Source organism: Oncorhynchus clarkii, chromosome 8 (genome assembly GCF_045791955.1).
Source record: "Oncorhynchus clarkii lewisi isolate Uvic-CL-2024 chromosome 8, UVic_Ocla_1.0, whole genome shotgun sequence".
Classification (NCBI taxonomy): Eukaryota; Metazoa; Chordata; class Actinopteri; order Salmoniformes; family Salmonidae; genus Oncorhynchus; species Oncorhynchus clarkii.
The window spans coordinates 24,476,259-24,501,699 of NC_092154.1; the positions used below are offsets into that span (position 1 = coordinate 24,476,259).

Consider the following 25,441-nt stretch of genomic DNA (forward strand, 5'->3'; position numbering starts at 1 on the left):
CTCTTGTCCCTATGGAGCAGCTGTCCAATGCAGAACACCCCAGAAAAGACAGCCTCTTCACCAGGACTGCTCGACGTTAGTTACTAAGAGGGGAGGGGTTATATTACTGTTCTGACACACTCAAGGTTTCAGGTGAGCTAAGTTCATCTTTATTCTATGAGCAACAGCTGTTTCATTGTCAAATGAGGTTCTCTTAACTTAGTGTGTCAACGTGGGTTTGCTTTCTGACACAGGTGTCAAACTCATTCCACGGAGGGCAGAGTGGCTGTGGGTTCTCTCCTCCCTTGTACTTGATTGATGAATTAAGGTCACTAATTAGTAAGGAACACCTCACACTTGGTTTTCTGGGGTTTAATTGAAAGTAAAAAACAAAAACCTGCAGACACTAGGCCCTCCATGGAATGAGCTTGACACCCCTGCTTTGACTTCATTTATCTATGTCCTTGACAGACAGAAAGGGGAATGAAGCAATAATATCTCCTGAGATGAATCTAGCAGTTGATGAATGATAATCTAAAAGTATGGCCTCCTCTTGGATTACTGCCTCATCAACATTGAAACATTGAACAGGCTGTTCCAAACACCAGAGACCGACTGACTTCTCTTTGCCCGTAACTGTGACCCCAGTGCTAATGCTATTGGTGAGTCTGTGTCTGTTATAGAGTTAATTTCTCCCCCTCAGTGAGCTCTGATTGCACTAATTGCTCAGCTAAGAGGCACCAGAGGTTGAAGTGATAAACACAGAGACAGGAGCCATCCTTCCTGATGTAACCCGCTCTGACCGCTCAGTGTCCAGCTCAAAATAATACATCTCAAAGCGCTGGCAGAAGTGATGGGCATGACAGGTTCAGGTAACTAAAGTAGAAGACATCTGCATGGAAATCTGCCATCTCCTGAACTACTTTCTGCTATGTTTAGCATAAGAAACACAAGCTGTGATGTAGAGGTGGAATGGCCAGTGACTGTTTATAATTGCTTTTGTATGAAACAGTAACTTCTGTCCTACATTGATCTGTCCTACATTGATCTGTCCTACATTGATCTATCCTACATTGATGTATTTCATCAGTATTGAAATAGAAAATCCTGTAATAGAAATAGAGAAGCCTCAAAACGAACTTCTCCCGTTTCCAGTAACAGAATATATATATATATTTTTTTTTATGGTGCTCTTAGGAATATGTGCTAACCATGTCTAGAGTTCTAAATATTAAGAAAGGTATATTGCACTAGTAAAGAGCTGTGATTGCTCCTCTGTGAGGCAATGCCCTAGGACTGTCACGCCCTGACCTTAGTTCCTTTTTTATGTCTCTATTTTGGTTTGGTCGGGCGTGAGTTGGGGTGGGCATTCTATGTTGGTTTTCTATGTTTTCTTTTCTATGTGTTTGGCCTGGTATGGTTCCCAATCAGAGGCAGCTGTCTATCGTTGTCTCTGATTGAGAACCATACTTAGGTAGCCTTTTCCCACCTGGTGTTTGTGGGTAGTTGTTTCCTGCTTTGACCGTTCAGGACTGTTGCGATTTTTCATTTTTTACATTCATGTTGTTATTTTGTGTGTTCGGTGTTAATAAATGATCATGGACACTTACCACGCTGCGTTTTGGTTCAATCCTTCCTACTCTTCATCCGATGAAGACGAAGATTGTTACAAGGACTGCCCGCATGGCCCTGCATTTAACCACATATTGGGAAATGTCATGACCTGTAATTGATATGTACGCTTCAATAAATTACATCAATTTGGTTTTTCATTGCGGCCGTCCTCACAACGTTAAAAATGGCCCCAGAGCTCAGCGTAATGGTTTCCTATCATTAACGACATCTATTGGTTGTAGGCGCCCCGGTTTCTGTATTGATTTACAAATGTAGAGTTTCACTACAGCTGTGTAGGCCATTTGGATGTCATTAAGTCGACCAGTCATAACTTACAACATAATTGGTTCAAGGTACAATTTCACTCACAAATAGCCTTCCAGGAGCTTCAATCAGTGAAAGAGAGAGAAAAATCTTTCCGTGCTGACACTAAAGATTTAGAGCAAGACAAAACTGCAATTATCTGAGTAGCTAAAACTCTGAATGATGGCTCTCTCCAATCCAACGAACTTTGGAAATCAGGGTTCAGAGTGAGATCCGTCTTTATGCAATACTTACTTCCTTAATGATTCAGTAACTGAGATCCATACATTGTTAATTTTCTAAGAGCTATTTCAATGAGGTGTACAGTAGAGTCAGTGTAATCACTACAGGGCCTGTGGCTGTGGGGAGAAAATCTGAACTACAGTAGAATGGGGAGGGAGTTTTGGTCTAATGGTGTAGAGCAGAGATTCCCAACCTGTGGTCTGTGGACCAATGGGGGTCCTCTGGGTACAGTAGCTACTGCCATGTGTTTGTCCTGTGGGCCATGGGAGAAAATGTTTGAGAAGCACTGGTGTGGTGTTTATTAAGTTGCCATGTTATACAATACAGTACATGTTGGTGTACCAACCTAGTGAGAACCAAACACTCCTGTTGATTCTGTGACATGGCAGTGAGTAGAGCAAGGCACCCAGTGAGCGCTTATCAGTTAATAGCCCTGGGGAAATTCTCTAGTATGCATAGAATCTCTCGGAAATTCTAGCTACTCTGCCTAATGTGTGAGCTGTGTGTACTTTACCTATTACAGCAACAGAGAGACGAGGTGGTGGAGTGAGAGAGAGAGATGGGGGGAGTGAGAGAGAGAGAGATGGGGGAGTGAGAGAGAGAGAGATGGGGGAGTGAGAGAGAGAGAGACGGGTGGAAGCGAGAGTGAGGGAGGGGGAGGCCTAGCGACAGATGTTTGTGTGAGTCTAATTTTACATGTGATTTAATGCTCTGCTAGCTCACCCAGATGAGTCCACCTTCTCATTATCTGTCCCCCTCAGATGGCCACACACACTGACCTGAAGACACCTAAAGAATGGGCCTGCCCGCAGCCCACAGCTAATGATCTCTGTGGATTTATCACCTTGACACCAGCTCTGCTCTGTCATCGTTCCACATTCATCTCTATGCAGACTTCAGAATGGCTTGGAATTAACCTTCTTAATCTCTGGACAATGTCATAAAAATCTCTCATGCAAAGCCAACTCTTTAAGTATATTCAAACATTTGGATTATATGCAACCAGGGAAAGGATTAAGCGAATGCTGCGTTCATGTAAAACTGCAGCAGTCTCAATATCATTGAGTCCCCTTTGCTGTCTCAATATATATTGGTTTCTCTGGCTGCCCTGGCTGGACATTGGGGGAATTTCATTCCAGAGAGCAGAGGATGTCAGTACCAGTGGTGCTCCACATTTGGCCTCTTATTTTAGCATGGGGAATCATCTACAATATCCCTCCATTTCCTCCTGAGTTAGAGTCAACATTAGCCAAGTTCATTTACATATCTTTATCTCCTCAGAAAATGTTAATCCCACAGCACTAAAATAATCAATCAGGCCAGTTCGTTTTCAACTTCTCAGGCCTAGATATGCAAGCGTGGGGCGACCAATATTCTCGAAAGCGATTTAATCTAGCAGATCATTTTGTATCAAAGCCAGCTTCCAAATAGGGCTGGGCTGTAGTCCCCAGCAGAATGGGGCTGTTCTACTCTACCTCTCGCTCAGAGCAACGGGAGGGGATGATAAGGATAGGAAGAACATGCTGATATCTGACATCCCCCTGTCGACATGCCTCTCAGTCTGCTCCTCCTGGAAACAGAAGAAATGGGCCTGAAAGAGGCTGTTCATATCTGACAATTGTACATCATATGTGAGGATTCACATCAAACAGACAATAATATTGAGCTGGGCACTACTAAACACACACACGCAACACACGTACACACAAACGCACACACACACACGCACAGAATCTGACTTGGATTTTCCTTGCCTCTGTTTTCCCTGTTATTCTCACTGTCACACCCTGACCTTAGAGATCCTGTTTATGTTTCTATTTTGGTTTGGTCAGGGTGTGAGTTGGGGTGGGTATTCTATATTCTATTATTTGTATTTCTATGTTCTCAGCTGTCTATCGTTGTCTCTGATTGAGAACCATACTTAGGTAGCCCCTTTTTTCATTTTCCACTTTGTTTTTGGCACATAGCCTTTAGCTTCATGGTTTGTTCTGTAGTGTTTATTGTTTTGTTCGGCGTCTTTTCTAAATAAAATAATATGTACGCTCACAACGCTGCACCTTGGTCCTCTTCATTTAATGGCCGTGACACACTCAAGCAGATGAAACCTTGTTTCTGAGTGTAAAATATGTGACAATGAGCCTCCAACAGTCAACTTCTTGAAGCAGCTCGTTTAATGAAAAATATACATGTTTGTGGTATATGTACATACTGTAAGTATGGCTTGAAGAATATCTTCATTTAACTGCAGCCATTTCAGTTTAAGTGAAACAAAATCTATACCTTTATGTACACTTTGATGGCCTTTTGTTCAATGCAGACAGCTGTGGGCAGCTAACTGTTAAAGGCTTTTTCTGTAGCCTTAGAGAGTCTAGACACTACACCCACACCTTCTCTCTAGCTCACCTCAGACAAAAAACACATTATAGCAAATTAAAGGCACACGCTACAGCAAGAGAGGGCAATCCTATAGTGTTAAGTGTTCAAGTGTATGATCAGATTCCACTAATCCGGGAATGTAAGGGTGGTTCAGAAGCCATTCCTGGTGAAACGAGGGAGGGGGACACTGACAGTCATGGGACACATCGATGCACTTTAACACAGAGAAAATATAGGTGCAGGGAGTAAAATATATCGTCTGTAGAAGCCTGCAACAGCCACTGAAAGGAAGCACAGAAAAGAGTCAAAACAAGAAAAAGCAACTGAACCAAAACCACAGAGCCATCCAGAGAGTAAGAGAAAAAGACTATGGTGTAGCCATGAGGTCTTCTATCCGACAATGGTAATCAGTGGCCCAAACACACCCACAGTACCAGTCTGTCTGTCATCTGTATCTCCCGCTGGTCACAATGACAGCTCCATACAGGGCTACCACAGAGCTTACTAGGTACTTTACTGCTCCTCTCCCTCTCTTTCTCTCTCCCTCTCTTTCTCCCTCTTCCTCCCTTACCCACCCCACCTGCGCTACAGGGCCCGGCCCAGCGCATCATGACAAGGCTGGGGAATGGGTTACCGGTGAGGAACCAGAGGGTAATATAACCCTGATACACAGACAGCAGCGGAAGGAAATGAGGTTTGAAGGAGGTTTCTACAGGAGCAGATGGGTGAGTAGAGAGCATCTGGGCGGAACAAGGAGAGTGTGTAGCAGGAAGAAAACAGTGTTACCTGGTGGATGTGATAGTGGCTATGAAGAGGTGAACAAGGTAAGAGATGTTGGTTGTTATTATTCTCAAACTAACATCATTCAATTTGTCCTACATGGCACTGTAGGGGTATTGACTGGGGAAACCAGCGCTCATACAGTGGGGCAAAAAAGTATTTAGTCAGCCACCAATTGTGCAAGTTCTCCCACTTAAAAAGATGAGAGAGGCCTGTAATTTTCATCATAGGTACACTTCAACTATGACAGACAAAAGGAGAAAAGAAAATCCAGAAAATCACGTTGTAGGATTTTTAATTAATTTATTTGCAAATTATGGTGGAAAATAAGTATTTGGTCAATAACAAAAGTTTATCTAAATACTTTGTTATATACCCTTTGTTGGCAATGACAGAGGTCAAATGTTTTCTGTAAGTCTTCACAAGGTTTTCACACACTGTTGCTGGTATTTTGGCCCATTCCTACATTCAGATCACTTCTAGAGCAGTGATGTTTTGGGGCTGTTGCTGGGCAACACGGACTTTCAACTCCCTCCAAAGATTTTCTATGGGGTTGAGATCTGGAGACTGGCTAGGCCACTCCAGGACCTTGAAATGCTTCTTACGAAGCCACTCCTTTGTTGCCCGGGCGGTGTGTTTGGGATCATTGTCATGCTGAAAGACCCAGCCACGTTTCACCTTCAATGCCCTCAAAATCTCACGATACATGGCCCCATTCATTCTTTCCTTTACACAGATCAGTCGTCCTGGTCCCTTTGCAGAAAAACATCCCCAAAGCATGATGTTTCCACCCCCATGCTTCACAGTAGGTATGGTGTTCTTTGGATGCAACTCAGCATTCTTTGTTCTCCAAAAACGACAAGTTGAGTTTTTACCAAAAAGTTATATTTTGGTTTCATCTGACCATATGACATTCTCCCAATCTTCTTCTGGATCATCCAAATGCTCTCTAGCAAACTTCAGACGGGCCTGGACATGTACTGGCTTAAGCAGGGGGACACGTCTGGCACTGCAGGATTTGAGTCCCTGACGGCGTAGTGTGTTACTGATGGTAGGCTTTGTTACTTTGGTCCCAGCTCTCTGCAGGTCATTCACTAGGTCCCCCCGTGTGGTTCTGGGATTTTTGCTCACTGTTCTTGTGATCATTTTGACCCCACCGGGTGAGATCTTGCGTGGAGCCCCAGATCGAGGGAGATTATCAGTGGTCTTGTATGTCTTCCATTTCCTAATAATTGCTCCCACAGTTGATTTCTTCAAACCAAGCGGCTTACCTATTGCAGATTCAGTCTTCCCAGCCTTGTGCAGGTCTACAATTTTGTTTCTGGTGTCCTTTGACAGCTCTTTGGTCTTGACCATAGTGGAGTTTGGAGTGTGACTGTTTGAGGTTGTGGACAGGTGTCTTTTATACTGATAACAAGTTCGAACAGGTGCCATTAATACAGGTAACAAGTGGAGGACAGAGGAGCCTCTTAAAGAAGAAGTTACTGTGAGAGCCAGAAATCTTGCTTGTTTGTAGGTGACCAAATACTTATTTTCCACCATAATTTGCAAATAAATTCATTAAAAATCCTACAATGTGATTTTCTGGATTTTTTTTTCTCATTTTGTCTGTCATAGTTGAAGTGTACCTATGATGGAAATTACAGGCCTCTTCTCATCTTTTTAAGTGGGAGAACTTGCACAATTGGTGGCTGACTAAATACTTTTTTGCCCCACTGTATCATGTTGGTAAAAAAGTAGTAGGTCTAAATAGTAGGTCTACACTAAAAAACATTTTCAGGTGTTGAAACTGACTTCCTTTAATGTACTTCAGATCGGCCCCTTTCTGAGAGTAATGCAATACTGTTAATCAGGTAATGAAAGCCTGAAGAGGCCAAAGCTGGCATAGCTACAGCACTCATGAATAGCAGGGGGTCTATATTAGGTGCATGACAACATACATTAGCAGTAACCTGATAGACCCCACTGGCACTTTAACAGTTTCTCCTTATGATGTCAGAGGGCACTGGATCAGTCTTATGAGATACCACCAGTCCTATTAAGCAACTCAGACCACAATCAGGAAGTGTAGAACATTCTTACCTCTAACAAGTGTATCAATATGCACCGCCAGCCACACACACACACACACACACACACACACACACACACACACACACACACACACACACACACACACACACACACACACACACACACACACACACACACACACACACACACACACACACAGGATTATTCAGCTGTGACTAGCCCAGAGAGAAGCGTCTGCTAACCAGCTGATTTGAACCTAGACTGAGAGGCCAGATCTTATCAGAAGTTCACTGTGGTATTTTATGTCAATCATCCAGCCAAGGACCATCCCTCTCTGCAGCCGAGGCACCTGAGAAAGTAGCTGTCAGTGGAGACATGCCGAGGAGGAGTGAGCTGAAATAGAACACCAAGGTGAGACGGGGTGAAACAGACATGACTGACACAGACAGAACCTACAAACTCTCCATCTCTGTGTACAAGACAAGAACTGAGGAAGAGATTTCTGTTACACCGTGAAAATGTCATTAGTCCCACAGCTAAAAATAAGGCACTGACTATTACGTGTGTAATAGAGGACTCCTTTGTTTTTCCCATTTTTGAGATAATTCAATCGAAGAGTTGAAGCTGGCGTTGATTGCGTATGCCTGGCTGCTCCCTAGAACAACAACAACAGTCCAGAGACAGCAATGTGAACCTAAATCCTGATGAGAGAGAGAGAGAGAGAGAGACAGAGAGAGAGCGAGAGAGAGAGAGAGGACTTACGGCAGCGCATTGGGTGTTCTTTGGGGGGGGGTGATTGTGAACTAGAAGTCAAAATCATTTTCATTTTCGGTTCTGAATGAAAGTTGAAAATACATCACCTATTTTTGGAACAGAGTAGGTGAGCGGAGTTGAACGGGATTTAAATCCAACAGCTCCTCTAAAAACCGCTTCTCACTCACAGGAAAAAACACTGCAACTTCAAATTTTCTCTATTCATTAAAATCACAATTTAACCACAATTCGGTGACTATTTTATTCTACCATTTCGTTTTGAAGTATTGAAACCAAACTATATTTGAATGAAAATTATTATAATAAACATGAAAAGGTGAATGTAAGAAACGCTCCTCATTTCAAATAGGCTACATGTCATATTAAACAGCATATAAACACTCTAAATAGGTCAGGACACAGACAGGGAGCCTAAGAAGGAACGTAAATGAATTATTTAGGCTATATTATTTCAATTATTTCAAGGCTATAGCCTACAAAGAAATACATTGTGAAACATTTGCTTGTGCAACATACTAGGCTGGTAGGGAGTCAGGGACATTAAGCAATCAGCATTTAAACAACATCACGTTGTATTAAATCATTATAGTCTATACATTGCACATATACTGTAGGCTGTGACTTACTTAGAATGAATGACAAATTAAACAAAAAATGCCTTATTAGGCTCAGTCTTTGAATTCATGTTTAGAAATATCAGTTTGGTCAGAGTCTGTGGCTTCGGGCTCATGCGATGGTTCCTGGAGAGCAGGCCAGCAGAGGAGAATATCCTCTCCACGCCTGCAGAGCCACTGGAGATGCTAAAACCCTTTCGGACACTCTTGCCAGGCTGGGCAGGGATGCAGAGTTTTTTTTCTATAGGAAGGCCTGAAGGTTTTTAGGCAAAATAACCCAATCAAAACAGAAAGCTTCTTGAAAGTTGCAATATGCCAGGCCTATTGGGCCAAGACTTTTAAGTGATCAGATTTTTGTTTATAAATGCTTTTCTACTTTTCTGACACACTTACTTAGCGATCTACCTCAATCCTTTCTTTTAGCATTTGCACATAGTAAGTACACCACCATGCTTTCGGGATATGCGTCTTTGCAGATTCCAAAAATGATTCTTTAGTTGTGGACATTACATTACCACACTCCCTCTCATGCTCTTGGTCCTCCTCCTCTTTGTAAGTCACCTTGATTTTGCACCTGTGTGTTTTATCAGACTGGACCAAAAATCTATGTCCGTGGACGTGAAAATCAAGGCCGGTGCGGACTATACCAAAAAATGACGTCCGGACAGACGTGCTTACTGAGGTGTAGCCTACAGTGTTGGCCCGAAATGGAATTTTATGATTGCCCGTCTATGTGATAGGCCTAACGTTTGTAAAACACCACAAAAAACAAGAAAGGACAAGAAAAAGATGTCCAAAAGACATCGGTGTCAGTCCCTGCTTACTGGGGTGTAGTTTACAGTATCGTTCCCCAATGGAATCCTGTGAATGCCCATCCATGTGGTAGGCCTACCGTTTGTAAAATAGGCAGTTGCATTGGCTTTACTAGTCCTGATTCCTGTGACTAATCAATTTGGCTATTTAAGCTCTGAATATCCATCCCAACTTTATCAGGAGTTTTCCTGAGCCTATTTGCAATGAGAATCAATGTGTTTACAGTGGGAAATGCAGAAATATGTTATTTTTCACTATGATCAGCTCATCGAAAATGTACAGATAGAAACTTGACACTACTGATAATGACAATTTAGCCCATGGGGTGAAACTTCTTTGTTTTGTTTTTACCAGTCAAGAACAAATTCTTATGTACAATGACGGCCTAACCCGGCCAAACCCTAACCCGGACAACGCTGGGCCAATTGTGCACTGTCCTATGGGATTCCCAATCACGGCCGGTTGTGATACAGCCTAGAATCGAACCAGGGTCTGTAGGGATGCCCCTAGCACTGAGATGCAGTGCCTTAGACCGCTGCGCCACTCGGGAGCCCCTCCTGGACTGCAGTTATGAGTAGCCTGATTTTCCATTCCATATTGCCATTTCACTTTGACTGCATGGGAATGGACAAGTGAAATATTTTGCACCCCTGCCTTTAACATAGTTGGCACTGCTTATCATAGTACAGCATTAGCACTCACCTAAAATGCCCATACGCCTGGCCCGGCTGATCAGCCTCCTCCTCGTCTTTCATCTGCCCTCCACTCGGCTCTATTAGCCCACACCATTTGCATGAATTATTTCATTAGGCAGCAGGACAAGAAATAAGATTAAAAAAGAGAGACAAAAGAGATGGGACACGACAGTGAAACGGCCCTGGAGGATAATACCAGACCTCTCAGGCTTCTGACAGCCCAATTTCCTCTCTTTCACATCACAGGACCGGAGAAAGCAGCCAGGGGGCCCTGCTGGCGTTAATCAGGGGCCCCTCTCTCTTTCACTTTAGTCTTTGATGAGACTGCCATAAAGAGGGAAACACTGATCCATCTCTCTGTGCCTGTCTCTGTCTTTGTCTCTCTGCCCCCCTCTCTCTCGCTCTCTCCTGCTCTCCCTCGCTCTCTCCTTTCTTTCTTTCTTTCTTTCTTTCTTTCTTTCTTTCTTTCTTTCTTTCTTTATGCAGAGTGCAGTCCGAAGTCCACCACAGTGCAGGGGGTGTATGGTGCAGCAGGATGCTGGAGAGGGAAAAAGAGGGCATTCTGCTCAGCCACTCTGTAACCTGAGTCACGGGTCACTGGCTGGGACTGAACAGACCATGGCTGAACCCCAGTCCCAGCCACATGATCACAGGTCCTGGTTAAACTAGCTCCAGTTAAGGAATGGTAGAGTTGTTGTGTGTACTAGTGCAACAGCAGAGGTAGAGATTGTGTAATGTCTATGTAAAAAAATACATTTTGGTAGCCAGCATTGTATTATATTTCAATACTCAATACAGACCCCTTTTTTAAATCAAAGGTGAAGAATTCCCCTTCTTAGAAGAGAACTCACCCTGTCGAATAGCCTTCCCTGGCATCTTAATCAAGCCTGTGGAGCTGTGTGAGCTGCAACAATGTTTTACTAGGAGACTGACAGGAGTTGAATGATTCATGTTGGATTTAGGTAGAGTGGATTGCAGGCTCTACACACAACAAGAGGTGGAGGACATTATTGTATATAGATGATGGTAGTTTATTTTTAGAGTCAACATTGAGCTGTTCAGGTATAAACAGGCCGGCCATAAGTGAGTCAGTAAAGACTGCTATATTTTCAGGACACATTTAGACCGAGCTACAACAACAACCCAGGTGGTAGCAGAGAGAGCAATTAACTTATTTTCTGCACTGTGTTTTCTGTGTAATTACTAAAGCACCGCGCAGCAATGGAGATCGATGGCTGACTGACAGGCGGAGGGAGGGGAGTCTGTGGGGAAATATGGAGAGCAAACTTCCTCCCTAAGCACAGCTGCCTTCCTACACCACCGCCCGCACTGAGCCACCCTGCACAACATACCAAATGTCACAGCAACGTTTCCCCCCACTCTCAAAGCAGCCTAGCTACCAGGAAGAAAGGCACTGTGACTGCTATGAAAGGCTTTGCTCTAGGAACGTCACTCTGGGTTGAAGGCAGGCAGGCAGCTCGTAACACAATATACTGGGTTAGTGTCTGTCTGCAGGGAGGAATGACAGTGGTGAATATTCACTGGCATCAATTCAACATAAATATTACAGTGAAATGAGACGTGTCAGACATCGTGAGGAAATACAGTATTTTCAGACCTGCTGAAACGGCATAATGCGGCTGAGGTTTCTGTTTTAGAGTAAATATGAATCCCTAAACAAAGGCTGGATGCCAGTCCCAGTTTTTTAAACTGTTTTGATGTGTGTCCCAGAAGGTGGCGAGGCTGCTTGTGTAATAGCAAAGGTCCCGGTGACCGGCTGACCGTAGATCTGGTGTCAGCCAAATACAGAGGAGCAATCAATACCTGACTCATTTCTACCGCACACACACAGTCACACACACACACACACAGTCACACACACACACACACACACACACACACATTTCCTCCTCTCTCCGCAGGGGGACCTGAAAGAAGCGAGAGGGAGTGAGACAAGTGGTTGTCTTGTAAGCGATGGAGCGATACGATGGCTGACAGACAGGTTGAAGCCAGGTAAATGTGTGGACAAGCCTGAGGCTCCCTGTGACTGACCTGATCAATGACACAGGAAGGAAGGGCTTTCTACCCTAAGCTCAAAAGCAACAACCAACCTCCATTCAAAAAGCTCCAGTGTCATACCTGGAGAAAAGCTTTAACTCGCAATTTGGCTTTTCAAACTGGATCATTGTGGTTAGATTTGTGCTCAAAGTACATGTTTGTAGATCACGAAATGCAAATAACTGTTTCTGTGGAAAGCTTTTCCATGTATCCTCACGTATCCTCAATGTAAGAAATAAAAAGAATTGATATTTCTTCTCTCTGTGTTTCGTAATTTTCCTTCAATTCGCAAGAGGATAAATGTATCTCACAGGAGAAAGCATACGAGCGAGCAAAAAAACGTCCCTATGTCTCTCCATGTGGTAGCCATCTATCTGATGCTGTCTGGTCCAAACGAGTATGACATTGTTGCCGTCCGTAGCATTGAAGGCAAGGGAAGCCAGCAAGCATCTGGCCTCCCTTGATAAAAAAAAGTATAAAAAATGTGTCAATCAACATTGAGCGAGCTCACCAAAAATAAAAAATTAAAAGTGTCAAAGGAAGCCAGCTTGGACTTTGTCACTCATATCAAATCCCATTGAGAGCCTACGTCAGTGACAGAAAAACTTGAATTGTTGCATCTCGTTGTGTTGTTGTCCTAGCTAGCTAAAATTGACTCTTTCCTAAATTAGCCATGGATGGAGATGGGGATTTGGACTTGTGGTTTTACTTAATTCTCCATACTGGCCAATGATTATAACAGCGATTCTGATCCAACCATTAGTTCGTACATTGTTGTGCCCCTGGCCTGAGACGATGGAAGTTCAATATGTAGCTAGATGTAGAAGGCTAATATTAACCAGCTAACGTTGCCCATGAATGGAAGATAGGCTAGCCAGCAAGCATTTCAGCCAGGTAGCCTAGGACAACAAAAAATACAAGTGTTTGCTGTATGACAGAGTCATAGACAGGTTCGTCAACTTGAAAGAAATGAAGATGGAATTGACGTTTCTCTACAAGTAGGGTGAGTCAACATGATTTTTCTACTTACACGACGTCCGCGCGAGACACACACACACACAAAGATATCCGATCCATGGACAGCCAAGTCATATTTAGCCTACATTGATTGAACTAAATCGTTTTTGGTATACTTTAGTTGCCACTGTATTAGACTAAGCATAGAAGATTTGATTATGTTTGTCATGTCTACTCCAGCTCCTCTGCTCCGGCGTTCGATGTCACCGGTTTACTAACCACCAGTCCTGGCAAACCATCATTACGCACACCTGGCAACCCTCATTACGCACACCTGGCAACCTTCATTATGCACACCTGCGCCCCATCATGAGGCCACCTGGACTCCATCAACTACCCTGATTACTCGCCCTTTATCTAGCACTCCCTAGCATCACTCTTCAGGCAGTATTGTTTCTGTCCAGACATGCTCTTGTTTTGAATCACTCTATGTTCATTATTATTATTAAACTCACCACCTTCACCTGCTTTTTGACTCCCAGCGTCACCGTTACAATGTTGAAATGTTGAAGTTGAGTGGTACTGGAATAGTGGAGGCAGCTCCTGTTTTCTTTGCGACTTGCGGTAACTCTCCATGGTTCTAAATCAATAGTTGTTTAGTGGTCCGAAAATATCGTAAACATTAACTTGCTTGACCATGTTGATAGTCATGTTTGTTACATGCAATACGCTTTGTGGAATTCACTGGACAGATGTTGCTCTCAAGTTTTGGGATGAAACAAATGTGTGGTTGAATTTATTCTACCAGTGTGTCTTCTTATTGTCATTGGCCTTAGGCCTATATATCACGGTCACAAGGCATATGAACTAAGAGGTTATCGAGGAAACAACGCAATTATCACAACACATAGGTTGCAATGGCTTTTTGTCTGGCTTCCACTGCTACTTCCTCTCTTGTGTATCCAAAAGATACTAACTCATAACGCAGTTTCCTTGTTTAAACTTTCATGGTTTTACAGTAAACTGGGCCTTCAAATAAAGCTAGCTGACCCAGATTGGGGTGTTCAGTTGTTCATATGAAAATATCCCATAGCTGTAAGCAATTTAAAGAAATGTTACAAATCGGTAATTGACCCATTTTTATCAACATTGCAGCAGCCATCTCCCCACCAGTGAAAATGCATAAAACAGATGTGAGGATCAGCACATGTCCAACCAGATAACTAAACTAAAAAAAAATCCTCTCACTGTCAACGGCGTTTATTTTCAGCAAACTTAACATGTGTAAATATTTGTATGAAGATAACAAGATTCAACAACTGAGACATAACCTGAACAAGTTCCACAGACATTGGACTAACAGAAATTGAATAATGTGTCCCTGAACAAAGGGGGGGGGGGGGTCAAAATCAAAAGTAACAGTCAGTATGTGGTGTGGCCACCAGCTGCATTAAGTACTGCAGTGCATCTCCTCCTCATGGACTGCACCAGATTTGCCAGTTCTTGCTGGCAATGTTACCCCACTCTTCCACCATGGCATCCGCAAGTACCAGGACATTTCTGGGGGGAATGGCCCTAGCCCTCACCCTCCTATCCAACAGGTCCCAGACTTGCTCAATGGGATTGAGATATGGGCTCTTCGCTGGCCATGGCCGAACACTGACATTCTTGTCTTGCAGGAAATCACGCACAGAACGACAAGTATGGCTGGTGGCATTGTCATGCTGAAGGGTCATGTCAGGATGTTCCGCAGGTGTGATGTTCGGATGTATCGATCCTGTTCAGGTGTTGTTACACGTGGTCTGCCACTGCGAGGACGATCAGCTGTCCATCCTGTCTCCCTGTAGTGCTGTCTTAAGCATCTCACAGTATGGACATTGCAATTTATTGCCCTGGCCACATCTGCAGTCCTAATCAAATCAAAATCAAATCAAATTTATTTATACAGCCCTTCGTACATCAGCTGATATCTCAAAGTGCTGTACAGAAACCCAGCCTAAAACCCCAAACAGCAAGCAATGCAGGTGTAGAACCACGCCTCCTTGCAGCATGCCTAAGGTAAGTTCACGCAAATGAGCAGGGATCCTGGGAATCTTTCTTTTTATGTTTTCCATAGTCAGTAGAAAGGCCTCTATAGTGTCCTAAGTTTTCATAACTGTGACCTTAATTGCCTACCGTCTTTAAGCTGTTAGTGTCTTAACGACCGTTCCACGGGGGCATGTTCATTAATTGTTTATGGTTCATTGAACAAGCATGGGAAACTGTGTTTAACCCTTTACAATGAAGAACTGTGAAGTTATTTGGATTTTTATGAATTATCCTTCAAAGACAGGGTTCTGAAAAAGGGACGTTTCTTTTTTTGCTGAGTTTATAATGAAGGGCAAAAAAATCTAAAATGAAATTAAAACTTCTAACATTACAATATAATGTTTGTGATGAAGACAAACATCTCTCTTTCTCCTTGGTTTGGTCTGAGCAGTTCAGATGGATAAAATAAGCAGCGTTTGCTGCTGAGGCTAACAAGCAGACGGCTCCTGAGTGCTGGAGACAAACGCACCGCTCATTATGAAAATCAATAGAGGTCCTTCGATTCTCACCCTTCAGTCCAGGGTGGATGGGAGAAACCGTGGGAGATGGGAGTATGGCTGAGAGGCGCGTCAGTGTCCTTAACTGTCTACCAAAGTCAAGAAGAACTGAGTGGGCCTAGAGCCAGAACCATACTGAGCCTGAGATCTCTACACACAGCAGGGTCATACACTGTACTGTAGGCATTGGAAACAATTGCTTGTTATACACACGGGCACACACACATGCAACAAAACAACATCCACAGAATACACACACACACACAGCTTAAGCAGCTAATAGTCCTAAAAACACACTGGAAAAGAAGCTTAACATCACTGTCAAATTAGGTTGAAATAGCATTGTGCTCTAAAAATGAACATTTCATGCCAGCAGATTAGTCTGTGTAAAGTAACATGATTTTCTCGCCTCCTACGGGTTTTAGTATGTAAGTTAAATATTTAGAGGGTAGGCTGTGTCAGCATAATGTTAAACTGGTTTCATTAATGAAAACATCACATCAGTGAGTAGGTCATTGCCAAGTCTGTGTTTATACTGTATGGTCAAAAATCATCCTATGATATTTGCAAACAGGGTGTTTGATATCTGCAGGTTTTCCACTTATAGTAGCATGCAGGGCGGTCCTGGCCGTTCTGCCGCCCTAAATACGTATTTTGTAGACGTTGAAGTTAGGTTTAATTTAGGTTCTGAATACTTACAGTATTTTCTGGACGTTGAAATCAGGTTCATTTTCAGTTCTGAATGAAAGTTGAAAATACGTACAGTACCAGTCAAAAGTTTGGACACATCTACTCATTCCAGGACTTTATGTTTTACTATTTTCTACACCGTATAATAATAGTGAAGACATCAAAACTGCTTGTAATAAATGTACGGATAGAAACTTGAAACTACTGATCATGATATTTTACCCTATGGGATGAAACTAGGGGACAGTAGTTGTGAGTAACCTGATTGTCCATTCCATATTGTCCATTTTACTCTGACCTGTCCTGTTGTTTGTTAACATGTCAGCACATTTTACTCTGACCTGTCCTGTTGTTTGTTAACATGTCAGCACATTTTACTCTGACCTGTCCTGTTGTTTGTTAACATGTCAGCACATTTTACTCTGACCTGTCCTGTTGTTTGTTAACATGTCAGCACATTTTACTCTGACCTGTCCTGTTGTTTGTTAACATGTCAGCACATTTTACTCTGACCTGTCCTGTTGTTTGTTAACATGTCAGCACATTTTACTCTGACCTGTCTCCTGTTGTTTGTTAACATGTCAGCACATTTTACTCTGACCTGTCCTGTTGTTTGTTAACATGTCAGCACATTTTACTCTGACCTGTCCTGTTGTTTGTTAACATGTCAGCACATTTTACTCTGACCTGTCCTGTTGTTTGTTAACATGTCAGCACATTTTACTCTGACCTGTCCTGTTGTTTGTTAACATGTCAGCACATTTTACTCTGACCTGTCCTGTTGTTTGTTAACATGTCAGCACATTTTACTCTGACCTGTCTCCTGTTGTTTGTTAACATGTCAGCACATTTTACTCTGACCTGTCCTGTTGTTTGTTAACATGTCAGCACATTTTACTCTGACCTGTCCTGTTGTTTGTTAACATGTCAGCACATTTTACTCTGACCTGTCCTGTTGTTTGTTAACATGTCAGCACATTTTACTCTGACCTGTCCTGTTGTTTGTTAACATGTCAGCACATTTTACTCTGACCTGTCCTGTTGTTTGTTAACATGTCAGCGCATTTTATTTTGATTGGGCGCAATTTAGGTTAGGCTATTTGATCGGAGAAACCTGCATGATGTAAAAGGTTTCCGTCTCATTACATTGTCAAACATTTTATCTCCAGCCTGTAGGCTACAGAAAAGGCCACCCTCTTTCTACAATATCCTCTATCTGTTACATGATTTATGTTAGATACTCTTTTTTTGACAAAATGTTGGTGGAGCGCCGCAGTGATGAGTCTCTCCAACAGCACCCTGGAGAGGCGCGCTGGGAATGGACAAGATAAATATTTTGTGTCCCGGACTATGACAAAGTGGGCACTGCTTATCACCGGGTGTCATAAGCGCCCACCTATAAAGCCCATATGCCATTGGTTGAGAGAAATTTACATTGTTTTTGGGCAAAATTATGTGAGATTTTATGGGTTGTTGGAGGTGCGTGTTGGTCAGTTTAGCTCAGATAATGCCGCCCTCGTCAATCTGCTGCCACAGGCGGCCACCTAATCCTGCCTTATGAGCAGGCCGGCCCTGGTAGCATACTCTGTGTTCTTTTCATTCTCGTGGAAATCAGTGTAAAAGCAGAGGCTTTCTTTGATGGATTCATGTAGGATTAGTTGGTTAATGGTATTTGAGACATCAGCAGTGCAGTGAGGATTTGAATAATATCCACTTTAAGACTAAAGGCCTTAGTCTTATTGGAAGCATACAAATGAAGGCAATGTTATGGGAGCAATGAAGTAGGAGTGTTTTCACACAAACTGCTAAAGCGCATGTGGCAATTATCTCTTTCTATGCAGCTTGTAGCTGCCACTACACAGCCTTCCCTCTGACACGTCAACTACCTCTCATCTGCTAAAAACCATGTCCTCCTCCCCAGGAGGAGCAGAGCCACAACGTGGGGAAACAAGCCATCATTAGCTTACACAGAAGTAGATACATGCAGCCCTGTCACAGCCAGTGATCTGGTATAATATGGGCTATTTAGACGGATATTATTCATCCTCGCAAATGCCTTCTTGCATACATGCATGTAAGTGTACTGTGCTGTGTAGGTTACCTGTAATGTCGTGTGTCTCTGAGAACTCTGTTGCTGGGTATCCTCTCACTCTCTCTTTGGTTGAAGGCATACAGTTTGTAAGGGTCCTGTCCTGGTTTCCATCGCCTGGCGTTAAGGTAGTTCTTCTCTTCAAACTCTTCTAGGAGGTCGTCCCATTCTGCCTCTGAGATCTGAAACATAAAAACATTCAACTCATCACACAAACACTGTAGAAACTCAACAACTTGCTGGGGTAGAATTCACTTTCAAACATGCAATAAAACCCCAGTTTCCAACTGTGGAAGTTGTGCTGTAAGCTCATGTGCAGGTTTTTGGCTTGGTATGATATTAAATTAAGTCTACACTGTCATAAATATAACAATTGATGGCAGCATTTTGGCAAGTCCTCATCCTCGAAAGAACTCCTCAACATAACGACGACAATTCGACAACCATGGAGACAAACAGGCAGACGATGCACACACACTTCCGCATTTGCTGGTGCAGAATCTGGAGGGCGTATCAATTATAGTCTAATAAAACCAGCCTATTTTGTGAAGCAGCAGCAGCTTGAAATCACCCATAAACCGGAGCCTCATATTTCCTGTTATCATTTTATTTTTGTTGTTGCTGATGTGCCAGATTCGGCAGCTCCAGCCATTAGGACTGAAGGTAGCCAGAGGTATATGTTCCACTCAGCCTGGATGATGCTGGTGATTAGCAAGCTAGCAGGTTGCTAGTTTCTTCCGATTACAGTTTGAATGGAGTCTACTGAAAAATCCCCAGCACAGGCTCATAAACACACGCACGCAAACACACAAACACTTATCCTACTGCAAGCCCAGAGTAGTGGCAGGCAGGCAGCAGGGGAGGGCTCTGGGTGAAGCTGTCATGTCCCCCATGGCCTGGGGTAACAAAAGGCAGCCGACTTTGTGACTGAAGGATTACAAGGCTCATGAATCACTGCCTGCTGATGCTGAGTGATTAAATCTGATTTCCATGCAATGCAGCGCAGGGGTAATTGTTGGTCATTGAGAGAATAATAAAGCCTACTAATATGTTCCCTGGCCAAGGGCTTTTTGCATCAATGCACCAGAAACTTAATCCACCTTCAGGAAGAACCTGCTGGAGGTCTTGGCAAGGAGTTGGCTCTCTGTTTTGCATACAAAACGCAGCAAATGCAATGTAATCTTTTTAAGCAGAATGACATAGCCTAGAGTCCTCAGGCAAAACTCAGGGGAGATGCAGGTAGCCCGAGGGAGCTATTCCAGAATTCCATATTTTATTTCATTGTGCTTTTGTTTGTGGCCTATACACCTGGAACGGAGAATCTGCTCAAGGTCCTGTGGATTCATTATATTTACCAGACTTGTCTCCCGGCGCCATCGTTATGACGCCTAGCCAGCCGTCTCAATGCCTCTTCCCATTACACAAACAGACATTAAATAAATGACCTCCAGAAACAGGAATCATGTAATAATGTCAAAACGCAGCATTATCTTATTGAACACTACAAAACAACTAAAGATCCCATTACTTTCCCTGACATGACTGCTTCCATTTAAATCACAATGGGAAGGGCAGTATTAATTTCATACACAGGTGATGAAATGGTGATGCTATTTATTGCTTGCTCGTAAGAAGGATCATTTCACGAGACAAAGCCATTGAGGAGACGATGCAGTAGATAGAAGGTGATGGGGTTCGAACCTAAATGAGGCGATACAAGCACAAGGGCAGTTGGCAATGACCACAGAGCCATAGGGGGGTAGCTCACATCAGCTCCTCTGTCGTAACTGGCCAAGCCCATTATTCCCAGAGGACACTGCTGGCCTGTGACTGTGAGAAGAGACTGAGAAGAGAGGGGAGAGAACAGGAAAGAGACAGGGAGGAAACAAAGGAGAGGAGGAGAGAGAACAGGGGAAAGACTAGGGTAAACAAGTTGGGAGATAAGTGGGGCATCCTACCCACATTAGGAGGACAGTAATGAGTCGTTAGGGTCTTTAAAGCCGGCTATCTGTCCGTCCGTGCGGTGGGTCAATTCCCTCGTTAGCATGCTGCCGATATCTTTCACGGCCTTGTCAGTCTGGCGGGAGATGTCATGCTCTGCCACTTTACAAGACTTACAACAGCATCCTACAAGCCTGTAATAGAGGTGGATAAGATGTCTGCTTTCTGCATTAGTTAGACCAAATGGCTGGGGGGCGCAAACTGGCAAAATACAAGATAATATATTTTCATTAAGGCATATCTTTCTGTTATATATTTCCCATAATAAAAGTTGATGTAGTAAAAGGGAGTTATGTGTACAGAATATTTGAGGATGAAATCTGTTTTCTTCATTTAATGATCTCTACAGAATGAAGTTATCTGAATGCAGACAAATTCAACTCCCCAAAAAGCTTGAGAACAACATTGACACGTCACCAATGAATGTTTTGCCTTCAGAGGTTTTCTCAGAGTTACGATGGTTGACAGCTGAATCCACAGAGGGAATGCTAAACTGGTGCTCACCTATTCACTTTGTCATCTCCAGCAGTATCAATCTCACCCCATGATGCCACCCACCAATCTGGGCAAAGTGGTTGTGTTTTATTGGCCCAGGCAGCAAACAGAATTCAATTCTAATTGGACAACACAGACAATCTGCCTGCAAATCGATCTGTCACAACAAAGTTCAGCGGCTTGAGCAAATTCCAACAGTCCCTAGCAGCCGACCAAGGATCCATTTCTCAAGAAAGAACCGGGTGAGCCTCAAGATTGGAATTCCCCCGGGCTGCCAGGCAAGGCAAGGCCTCCAGAAATACCCCTGTCTTTGGTGCAGTCATCATCCTGCCTTTGCCTCTCCTCTGTTGTTGAGGCAGGAGCGAGGCAGGCAGCTCAGCCACCAGAGAGCCAGGTTTCATGTAGAGGATACTGCAGCCTAATTGGATGTGATGCCTTGGTGGAGGGAGAGAGGGAGGGAGGGAGGGAGTGAGGGAAGGAGGGAACAAGTGAGACAGAGCAACGCAACATTTCAACCTCCAGCAGTTAGCGGGCTCGCCTGGCTCCCTCCTCAGACAGAGATGTGTGTCCTAATGAGTTGTGGATGACAGAGGGAGCTGTAATGGGATCCTAGCCCCCCCCTCAACCCCTCTACTCCTCCCTGTGTCTGGTATGTGTGTTTGTGTATGTCAGTCCTATTTCTACACCCCTGAACTCCACCGCAACCCTTCTTACCCAACAGAGATAACTAAAGGAAAACTATAACAGGGGGAATCTCTTCATAGTCTGTCTATATAGTCTTGGTGGTACGATAGGAGGTGCACATCCGTATAGCTCCAGTATCAAAGCTATGCAGTAATAATTGCACAGCCTCCTGTGACTCACAGCCAGGTAATGAGAGATGAACCCTAGCAGCTCATTTACAGATCTCTGTCTGGCTCGTCTTATCTCAGATGTGATGTTCAGGACTGCACAGTGCACGCACGCACGCACACACACCCACTGACACACACTGACACACACACACACACATATATTATTAGGAGGCCACGTGGTGGTATTATTTAGTGCTGGGGGTCATAGCTCATAAACCAGCGGATGATAAAGTACAAATGAGAGCCAAGGCCGAGCTGACAGCCCAGACACCAATAACATTAAGAGGGCGTGGAGAGTCCAGCACAATAACACACATCCTGTCTGGTTGATTTATCCCTGAGACCTACAGGCTCATTCATCATCCTACTGGTCACATTAGGACTAATGCCTCAGCCTTTTACACCACTATCATCATAATGTGTCATCTCTATTTTTTGTTGCGTCTCTGATGTCATCAGAGCAATAGAGATATCGAAGTTCCTGGGCATGGTGCATGGTGGGTAAATTATAGATGCGTGTCTGGTCCACTGCAGGAATAGTTTCCACCTGCCCCAGGTACCACAGAAACAGTCAGTCATTATGGCGGGCAGAGGCAGCCCTGACCTATAGAATGTTAACACATCCTCTTGCTGATGACAGCCAATTCCTTTTTCAACTTTCAGGGTTAGCACAATGTGCAGAGGTGATTGCTTAGGGAGGGAAAATTCCCCTCTGTGATGCATTCTCCTCCCTGCATTGGAGGGTAAACAGAGAAATACAGAGACTAGGAGTATGGACAGAAATGTTAATCGCAACACAAAATACAATTCATTGGATGTTTCATACAGTCGGTGTCACCTGAAAGACTCATCTGTACCTGGTGTGTGGGCCAAAGTAATCCTCCTTCTCATAGTCATTGCCATTATCCCTGCCCTTTGTCGAGGGCCACATTGATTCAAGGTGGAAAAGCAGGATACATAGAAATAGTATCATTGCATCATCGTCATTCATTTTTCAAATCAGTTTTACTTAGTTTGACTTGTTTTTCTGCTTTCCTGAGCTAGTCCTTATTTAGCTTGGTTTCTGCCCAACATTGCAGAGCAGGGGTGTGTCAATATTGGTGACAGGACTATCTTAAAGGAACACAATCAAGTAAACCAGCACAGTCATCAATTAAGAGCCTGGGGAAATCTATTGCCGCACAACCAAAGACCATTTTTACATTGTTTTCTGTTTGCACCAATCTATCTCTGTCTAATGCTATCTTTATTTTTCAATGGGTACTGTTGGAGTGGTGCCTGGCGCTATACAGGATGGAGAAAACACAGTCAGTCATATGAATCATTGCAGGAGGATAAGAGGGTGTGATATTGGTCTAGCAGCTGTTATGTGGAATGTGCTGTTTTCTGCGACTCTGCGTGTGTGTGTATGTGTGCGTGTCTGTATGTGTACAAGTATGAGTCAAAAGCATGTCTAAATGTGGGAGGCGTGGTCAAGTATAAGTAAAATACAAACAGAAATAGGCTATCCTCCTGAGATCCAGCAAAAAAAAAGGGTTTCAATTATTATAATTGTTTACATCGCGGTGAAACAAATATTTTACAAAGAAAACATAATTTTCTTATTTAATTTATGTATTTGTATTTTATGTGCACTGTAGCGCACATAAGGAATCGATTGAGAGTAAATATGAAAAATGTAACCTTACAGTAGATAGGTAGTCGGTAAACACATAGTTACCGCATCCACTACAAAGGACATTTATAAACAAGCTCTTTAAATAAGAAAAAAAATATTACACTGCTCTGAAAACTCACCAAACTATTCCTGAGATATTTTCTCAATAATAATCCATTTGAAAAGCACAACTTTTCTTCTTATCATATAATATGCTGATTGGGCTGGCAGACATTGAAAAATCAGTAAGAGAAAGTTATCCAGGTCACACCCCCACACATGTGATATCATTGAAAAGCCCAGAATGTCCTGTCAAATGTACAATAGGACGTATCACAGTGGCATGTATGGCCTCAAAGATGAAGACCAAAAACCAATGTCCCTTAGAGTGGACAAAAATCAATTGCTGGGTCTCTTTGAGTGCTTTTCCCTGAGCAGGCCTCCATTCTGGGAACAGACAAGTGTTTTTTTTATTATCAACACATTATAGCTATATTTACTTATCCATCATACCTTGTACTAAAGAATAACGACATTAAAAGATCTAATGTTTCCCTACAAATACTATAAATGGCTCTCAGTCTCATATCTAAAATCCCATGCAAATCAAATGGGTGTGTATAAAGTTGATCATTCACTGGTCATTTTATTTAGCCAGAGTAGCAGTGGAAACTGGGCATAGTGGGTCTAGTTCAAACATGAAGAAGTGGATCTAAAATAATCAACAATAGAATTTGAGCTACACAGCACTGGAACCAATTGTGATTAATCAAGACTCAATCATACTGTATGAGAGCTGAGCCGGCTGTTGTTTCTATTAAATATTCCCATTGATTCCAAAAAGAGATGTTCTATTTCATTAAGCTATTTTTTGCTTTCCTGCTTTTGGCATCTGAGATAAGCAACTTCTCAATTTTTGAACTAGCATAAACACAGCAAAATTGTTTATAGAAGAGTTTGCCTCTTGCCTCTTTTGATCACTAATGTACTGGGTTATAGCAGGCTTACTAAAGTTCTGCGTTCTGGTTGACAACTTGTTGACTTTGCCATGATTGGCTGCTGCATGTGGACCACTTAAAATGAATGGAAATTGGATGCATGGATTGTTAATTTCTCACGGAACTACCATACTAAGTGAGTCATTTTTAATTGGTAACCCTGTGGATGACTCCACTCCAGGGTGGGGATATGTAATGGACCCTATGCTGTATTTCAAGTTTACTAAAGCACATAATATGCCACCTGAATCTAATTTTGTTTACTTAATCAAATCTATTCAGGGCTTTTCTCCATCCCCCCTCCCCTAAACTGCTTTCCTTCAATTTTATCACTGAATATGTATGACCCATTGCTACTTATTACTAGGCGGGGGGGGGGGGGGGGGGGCATTGCAATCATGGCTGCATACGTGATCTGCAAGCAAGATATATGCAACATTTTCTCATTTTGCTAAGGTCATGAAATAGAAAAAAAATCTAAATAAAAGAGCATCAAGGTTTCTATGGTTGAAATGGTCCTCCTGTTGCCGTCCGTGCTGCTGCTTCCCGGGTTCCATATTGAATTAGAGAGCATGTCTTTCAAGCTGGGGAAACAATAAAGCAACAGAAAATGTCAGGTGACCCTTCCACTCTCTCCCTCTTCTCCCTCTTCCAGTAGGCTTCAGAAGAACATCAGTGGAGAGGTTATCAAAGCGACAGCGGCCAACAGACAGAACAACTAATAACTGGAACGCTTCCTCTGTGGACAGGTCTGGAAGTGTTATTTTCGTAGCTGGGAAAGTAATTGGCTGAAAGGCAATAAGCTGAATAGCCCCCATATTAACTGAATTCA

At 43.1% G+C, this 25,441-nt stretch overlaps 1 protein-coding gene across 1 annotated transcript in view; it reads right to left on the minus strand.

Moving 5' to 3' along the window:
• LOC139415154 (UDP-N-acetyl-alpha-D-galactosamine:polypeptide N-acetylgalactosaminyltransferase 14 (GalNAc-T14)) overlaps positions 1 to 25,441 on the minus strand; it is a 119,403-nt gene that overhangs the window by 81,863 nt on the left and 12,099 nt on the right. The window contains exon 2 of the mRNA XM_071163022.1: positions 18,617 to 18,786. Coding sequence (XP_071019123.1) covers positions 18,617 to 18,786 — 170 coding nt within the window. The remainder of the gene's footprint in view (positions 1 to 18,616; positions 18,787 to 25,441) is intronic.